Raw genomic sequence first — 7,581 nt, 5'->3', positions numbered from 1 at the left:
AGAGTCTGCACGCATGGTGCCCAGGAACGGGCCTTGACTTAAGCCTTTGCCCAGTTCTGGCCCTGGCTGGCTGTGTCCTGTTTCTCCAGCCACAGCCAGTTCCCCGCGTTCGCTCCACGTCTGCCCAGCTGTTCACGCACCGGCCGCTCTGCACCCACGTCCTTTCCTGCCTGCTGCCCCATTGCTTGGGATTTTCTAGAACTGCTCTGCGTTTAGGGCTGAAATCCAGACAACAAGGTGGAGCTTAAGGTGGAGGCTGGGGCACAGTGCAGGGCATGGCACGGGGCGGGGTGTAGTGGGGCAGTGGTACGGGGCGCAGTGCGGGGCGCGGTACAGGGCACGGCGCAGTGCAGGACAGTGCAGGGTGCGGGGCGGAGGGCGGGGCGCAGTGCGGGGTGTAGTGGGGCGGGGCGTGGGGCGGGGCGCAGTGCGGGGTGTAGTGGGGCGCGGTGTGGGGCGCGGTGCGGGGTGCAGTGCGGGGTGTAGTGGGGTGCAGTGCGGGGTGCAGTGCGGGGTGTAGTGGGGCGCAGTGTGGGGTGCAGTGCAGGGTGTAGTGGGGCGCGGTGCGGGGTGCAGTGTGGGGTGTAGTGGGGCGCGGTGCGGGGTGCAGTGCGGGGTGTAGTGGGGCGCAGTGTGGGGTGCAGTGTGGGGTGTAGTGGGGCGCAGTGTGGGGTGCAGTGTGGGGTGTAGTGGGGCGCGGTGTGGGGTGCAGTGTGGGGTGTAGTGGGGCGCAGTGTGGGGTGCAGTGTGGGGTGTAGTGGGGCGCAGTGTGGGGTGCAGTGTGGGGTGCAGTGCGGGGTGTAGTGGGGTGCAGTGCGGGGTGTAGTGGGGCGCGGTGTGGGGGCGCAGTGCGGGGTGTGGTGCAGGGTGTAGTGGGGCGCGGTGCGGGGTGTGGTGCAGGGCACAGTGCAGGGTGTAGTGGGGCGCGGTGCGGGGTGCAGTGCGGGGTGTAGTGGGGCGCGGTGTGGGGTGCAGTGCGGGGTGTAGTGGGGCGCGGTGTGGGGTGCAGTGCGGGGTGTAGTGGGGCGCGGTGCGGGGTGCAGTGCGGGGTGTAGTGGGGTGTGATGCAGGGCACAGTGCAGGGTGTAGTGGGGCGCAGTGCGGGGTGTGGTGCAGGGCACAGTGCAGGGTGTAGTGGGGCGCAGTGCGGGGTGTGGTGCAGGGCACAGTGCGGGGTGTAGTGGGGCGCAGTGCGGGGTGCAGTGCGGGGTGTAGTGGGGCGCGGTGCGGGGTGCAGTGCGGGGTGTAGTGGGGTGTGATGCAGGGCACAGTGCAGGGTGTAGTGGGGCGCAGTGTGGGGCGCGGTGCGGGGTGCAGTGCGGGGTGTAGTGGGGCGCAGTGCGGGGTGTGGTGCAGGGCACAGTGCGGGGTGTAGTGGGGCGCGGTGAGGGGTGCAGTGCAGGGTGTAGTGGGGCGCGGTGTGGGGTGCAGTGCGGGGTGTAGTGGGGCGCGGTGCGGGGTGCAGTGCGGGGTGTAGTGGGGCGCGGTGCGGGGTGCAGTGCGGGGTGTAGTGGGGCGCGGTGTGGGGCGCGGTGCGGGGTGCAGTGTGGGGTGTAGTGGGGCGCGGTGTGGGGTGCAGTGCGGGGTGTAGTGGGGCGCAGTGCGGGGTGTGGTGCAGGGCACAGTGCAGGGTGTAGTGGGGCGCAGTGCGGGGTGTGGTGCAGGGCACAGTGCAGGGTGTAGTGGGGCGCGGTGCGGGGTGCAGTGCGGGGTGTAGTGGGGCGCGGTGCGGGGTGCAGTGCGGGGTGTAGTGGGGCACGGTGTGGGGCGCGGTGCGGGGTGCAGTGCGGGGCGCAGAGCAGGGTGTAGTGGGGCTGGGGTGGCAGCGCACCGGGCTTCCTCCTGTGGAGGGGAACGGAGCTGCTGATGGCGCCTCGGGCCTGCCCTGTGGCAGCCCGCACTGCCTGCAGCTCCAGCTGCCAGGCTGCTCTGAGATCTGAATCCCAACCTCCTCGTCTGAAAGGGGCGTTTGGCTTCTAGAACTCAAATGTCATCTCAGCCACAGAGTGCACCTAGCTTGCCAGTACGGAGTGGAGAGTCTCTCGAAGGTGTTAGTGGCCAACCATTCTTCTCCCGCCCATGTCCCAGGGTCCAGGGTAACCATCCAAGCACTTCCCATCCAAGCGGATTCCCTTCCCACCCCACGCGGCCATCTCCTCCCTGAAGCCTTCCCTGCCGGCCCCTTCCCACACCAGCACCAGCTCAGAACCCCTGGAGCGTTGTTGTGTCTGCACAGGGCTGGCGGCAGCTCCCTGGTCCTGGCAGTGAAGGGGTGGGGCCTGGCAGGTGCTGACCCTGGCACTTGGATCTTAGAGCTAGTTCCCTCCCCCTCCCCCCTCCCCCAGAGCCGCTCCAGGCCAGGCTGCAGACCTGGTCTGACAGAGACCTTGCTGGCTTGGGGAAGGACTTCAGCACAGGGCAGGTGGAGCTGCCAGGGCACCCCTCCTATAGAGCCCATCTCGGGGGACGCTGTCTGTCTTCTACAACCTCCTTCCCTTACATAGGGATCAAGAATGGCGATCAAGGATTGGCCCTGACGGAGACAGGTCAATCACAGAAGGCCACGTGTCGGATGGCTCCGTTTCTATGAAGCATCAGGAACAGCTATGGCCAAGCCACAGACACAGAAAGCTTAGAGGCTGCAGGGGTGGGGGACCAGGATGGGAGGAAGTGGGGGAGACACCTAAGGACCATGGGGTTTTTCCTTAGTGTGATGAAGCTTTCTAAAAGGACCGTGGAGGCAGACACACGCACAGCTCTACGAATACACGGAACACCAGTGCGTGAGCATGGGGAGCGGGTGATCGTGCGGTGCGTCCGTCGTGTGTCGACACGCTCAAGCCCCATGCTCTTCATGAGGATAGAGGCGGGCCTGGCATGTTGGGGGGGGCAGGGACTGGGAAGATCTTGGCTCAGCGCCACATTCCAGCCACGATGACCAGTGCCGCTGAGCCAGCCAGGTCCCTCCAGCAAAATGGAAGGGGGGGGGTGAACGGCACCCTTGGAGTGCCATGCGTTCGCAGGTGGATGGAGCTGCGCTCCTCTGCTGTCCTTCCACACGCATTCCGGCACCCGTGGGAGCCAGGGACTCTCCCAGGCAGGAAATGAAACTAAAGATTGCATCCGAGGGGGTAGATGGGTAAACTAAGGACAAAGACCCCTTGCATGGGAAGGATTTCCGCTGGAGAGCCTCAGGCGGCTGGAGGGGGAGGAAGGGGCCTCCGCACTGGGTGGGACAGGTGCCAGCGGGGCTGGCGGCGACTGACAGGGCTGGCAGCTGAGGCCCAGGGCATGGTGTCCAGCCTTGGTGTCCAGGCTGATCACCTCAGCCACCCAAGAGCGGGAGCCACAGGTGTTCTGCAATGTCACAACATTTCTTAAATCAGAAGCAGAGAATGGCCGGCAGCTCCACCAGCAGATGCCTGGATGAAACGTTATCTCGCTGGCCTGCTTGGCAAAGTTGTCAGGATCAAAATGGAGTTGCTTATGTCAATCCCTAGCCAAACAACACTGACAAGGAAAGAAAGATGGACGATGATGAAAGAGGAGATCTCCTGATAACAAGAACCATCACAAGAGACTGCCGGACCCACAGCCCTGCACAAAACCACCGCCGCCGGTCAGGGAAAGGACATCTGTGGCAACATGCACCCAGACACTGCCTGCTCCATCTCTGACTCACGCCACCTCTGTCAGCATTCCTGTAAGCCAGGATCAGTGTTTCAAAATGCCAGATAACACTCCTCTTTATGTTGCCTTGGGAAAGCTCCCGAGATTCAGCCTCCTGGAGTACAGGTTAGTGTGGACCACGTGTTTCTTTTGTTCTCTGTTCCTAAGAAAACATTCATCTTGGGAGACTCTCGCTGGTGTATGCAGGCTTACGAGGTTACAACGCTGTAAAAAGCACGTAAAATATGCAAACAATACACAAAATAAATAAGACACTTGTGGGCGCCTGGGGGATCTTTGAAAAACTACATAAGGGGCTCCTTACCTCCTTACCTAACAGAGGGACTGGGCTTCAGACAGGAGAGAGCCCTACCGTGAGATCTCTGATCACACACAGCTGTGACCTGCAGCCCGGGGCTCCAGGACTCTCTCAACCCCCACTGCAGCCTGTGGCCTGAGAGACTGTGCTGCAAGAAGTCTAACTTAGAATCTGCTGTTCTGAAAAGCACTGACTCTTCACGTGGGGCCACAGAGTAACTGAACGCAGCAGGACAGCGTGCCAGCCCCGCCTCCACCTGCCCATCTCCCACACACCCGCTCCCAGGCATTCACCCGAGCTCTGGAAAGGACAGGACGGGTGTGTAAGTAGGAATAGCAGAGGCTCAGGAAATAGAGCCCCCTCAAGTGGGGATGATGGGCAGTGGGGGACCCATCTCATGGACTGCGCCCTTCAAGCAACGACAGCATTAACAGCTTCCCTGGAGCCAAGCAATAGCCACTGACCAGGACTGACTTATTGTTACGTACACCCCTCCTCCCAGTGAAGCTGAAGCTCATGCCCCGAAGATGGCCGCATAAACACCCTCCTTCCTCGGCCCTTCCCACCATGCATCTCTCCATCCTTCCTCGGCCCTTCCCACCATGCATCTCTCCATCCTTCCTCGGCCCTTCCCACCATGCATCTCTCCATCCTTCCTCGGCCCTTCCCACCATGCATCTCTCCATCCTTCCTCCGCCCTTCCCACCATGCATCTCTCCATCCTTCCTCGGCTCTTCCCACCATGCATCTCTCCATCCTTCCTTGGCTTTTCCCACCATGCATCTCTCCATCCTTCCTCGGCCCTTCCCACCATGCATCTCTCCATCCTTCCTCGGCCCTTCCCACCATGCATCTCTCCATCCTTCCTCGGCCCTTCCCACCATGCATCTCTCTATCCTTCCTCGGCCCTTCCCACCATGCATCTCTCCATCCTTCCTCGGCCCTTCCCACCATGCATCTCTCTATCCTTCCTCGGCCCTTCCCACCATGCATCTCTCCATCCTTCCTCAGCCCTTCCCACCATGCATCTCTCCATCCTTCCTCGGCCCTTCCCACCATGCATCTCTCCATCCTTCCTCGGCCCTTCCCACCATGCATCTCTCCATCCTTCCTCGGCTCTTCCCACCATGCATCTCTCCATCCTTCCTCAGCCCTTCCCACCATGCATCTCTCCATCCTTCCTCGGCCCTTCCCACCATGCATCTCTCCATCCTTCCTCGGCCCTTCCCACCATGCATCTCTCCATCCTTCCTCGGCTCTTCCCACCATGCATCTCTCTATCCTTCCTCCGCCCTTCCCACCATGCATCTCTCCATCCTTCCTTGGCTTTTCCCACCATGCATCTCTCCATCCTTCCTCGGCCCTTCCCACCATGCATCTCTCCATCCTTCCTCGGCCCTTCCCACCATGCATCTCTCCATCCTTCCTCGGCCCTTCCCACCATGCATCTCTCCATCCTTCCTCAGCCCTTCCCACCATGCATCTCTCCATCCTTCCTCGGCCCTTCCCACCATGCATCTCTCCATCCTTCCTCGGCCCTTCCCACCATGCATCTCTCCATCCTTCCTCGGCTCTTCCCACCATGCATCTCTCTATCCTTCCTCCGCCCTTCCCACCATGCATCTCTCCATCCTTCCTTGGCTTTTCCCACCATGCATCTCTCCATCCTTCCTCGGCCCTTCCCACCATGCATCTCTCCATCCTTCCTCGGCCCTTCCCACCATGCATCTCTCCATCCTTCCTCGGCCCTTCCCACCATGCATCTCTCCATCCTTCCTCGGCCCTTCCCACCATGCATCTCTCCATCCTTCCTCGGCCCTTCCCACCATGCATCTCTCCATCCTTCCTCGGCCCTTCCCACCATGCATCTCTCCATCCTTCCTCTGCCCTTCCCACCATGCATCACTCCATCTGGGTATTGGGAGAGTGGCAGGACTGACTTGAGCAACCCCGGTCTAGAACTCAGGCTACAAGGCTTAAGGTTGTAAGACTGCAGAAAGTCCTTCCTTCTCCCTCCCCATCCCACTCCTCTGCCCTACCCACCCCACCCCACTCTTGTGCCCACTCATCTGCCCCTCCTCCTTCCCTCCCCTTTTTGACCTTCCACCTTGCCACACCTCTTGCCTCTCCCCTGACCCCCCCCTTCTCCCAGCAGATACAAGGGCTTCCTTTCCCCCAGCACCACCCCCCCCCACAAGGATGCGATTCCTGTCACCCATCACCCATCACCCTCACCTCCCCCAGGGGTCCCCGCTGGGAGAGGTGGAAAGCAGACGTCCAAGGTTGAGGTGCTCTCCTGAAATACCTGTGCAGGGGCAGACAGGGCTGACACGGGGGCCTGCTGCGGCCCCCTGCGCGGGGACCCTGTCCCCCACAGCTCAACACCGTCGCGGGTGGAAGTTGCCAGTGCACATTGTTTGGTTACGGATGTGCAGCTAACACAAACCATAACTGATTAGATACTCACGGCGCCACCCGGCAAGTGCCATTCCTCACACCTCTAATCCCTGCCACCAGCCCCTTCCTCCCCCCCAGGGGAGCCACAGAGCTGGGCTGGGGGCTCCCCCTTCCATATGTGGGTGGGTGACCCCAAGATTTTTTTGTCGGTTGTGGGGCTTGAACTCTGGGCCTGGGCGCTGTCCCTCAGCTCTTCAGCTCAAGGCTAGCACTCTACCACTTGAGCCACAGCGCCACTTTCAGTTTTCTGAGTGGTTTATTGGAGATGAGAGTCTCATGGACTTTCCTGCCAGGGCTGGCTTTGACCCTCGATCCTCAGATCTCAGCCTGAGTAGCTAGGATGACAGATGTGAGCCACCAGTGCCCAGCACTGACCCTGAGATTTTTTAGTGCTTCTGAAGTTCGAGAGGAGTGAAATGTTGCCTTAGCCCCGTGAAAATGGCCAATTTTATGCCTAGTTATCACTATAATAAAATAAATTAAACAAATAACAACGTAGAGAAGAGGAAGAGGAATGGAAGAAGAGGAGGAAGAGACATCACTAGCAGCTTCTGGCAGCAGGGGTTCCACTGGTATGAGAAGCGTACCCCAGGAAGGCCCAAATCCAGGCACCCCAGTCCCCAGGCTGCCTTGGCCTCCCAGGCCTCTCAGCATTCCAAGTTCAGTCTCCAGATCCCAGCTGTCTGCTGGCGCTGAGGAGCGCGTGGAGCGCTGTGGTGCCTGCTACGTACGTCTAGCTGACGCTGCGAAGCCGGGAAGCCACGGAGCCACGGGGGAGAGCAAGGCGGGGCTGCCCAGGCGGGGCTGCCCGGGGCCACACGGCCTCCTGGCACCAAACCTTCGCAGTCACCACGGGAAGCGCAGCCACCCTCAGACAAGACGGATGTGTGGAGTCTTTGCACCCCACGCGAGAGCCCCGTGAGATCGCCTTTCCTCCCCAAGGCAGCCATTTCTGGGACAATTTCCTGGCTTTCCAGTCATTCTGTGGCTTCCATTTACGACTTAGAAAATGCAAGTGGCTGCATGAGGAGCCCTTCCCTGAGCGACCCCGGCAGCGGCTGCCTCTCCTCCAGGGTCCCACAAAGAGCAGACAAGGAGGAGAGCGGCCCCTCCCCAGCCGGGCCGCTGTGGAATTC

General features: G+C 61.1%; 1 protein-coding gene across 1 annotated transcript; it reads right to left on the bottom strand.

Moving 5' to 3' along the window:
• Nucleotides 1-212: 212 nt before the first annotated feature.
• Nucleotides 213-3,064, bottom strand: LOC138835982 (proteoglycan 4-like). Its single transcript, XM_070034544.1, has 2 exons — nucleotides 3,000-3,064; nucleotides 213-1,842 (listed from the first exon to the last, which is right to left on the bottom strand). Exons 1-2 carry the CDS (start codon nucleotides 3,062-3,064, stop codon nucleotides 213-215), a joined length of 1,695 nt encoding a protein of 564 aa, XP_069890645.1.
• Nucleotides 3,065-7,581: the final 4,517 nt, after the last annotated feature.

Source organism: Dipodomys merriami, unplaced genomic scaffold (assembly GCF_024711535.1).
Source record: "Dipodomys merriami isolate MVZ:Mamm:240054 unplaced genomic scaffold, mDipMer1.0.p SCAF_2452, whole genome shotgun sequence".
NCBI classification, from domain to species: Eukaryota; Metazoa; Chordata; class Mammalia; order Rodentia; family Heteromyidae; genus Dipodomys; species Dipodomys merriami.
The sequence above is the reverse complement of the archived record's forward strand: the minus strand, read 5'-3'. Positions and strand labels throughout refer to the sequence as shown.

Bases quoted from the DNA above. Each gene is read 5' to 3' on its own strand.
- LOC138835982 (XM_070034544.1), bottom strand. From the start codon at position 3,064: ATGCGTGTGGAAGGACAGCAGAGGAGCGCAGCTCCATCCACCTGCGAA. The intron at 1,843-2,999 runs GTGCCGTTCACC...TCCCCTCCACAG, and splicing joins GAACGCATGGCACTCCAAGG to GAGGAAGCCCGGTGCGCTGC.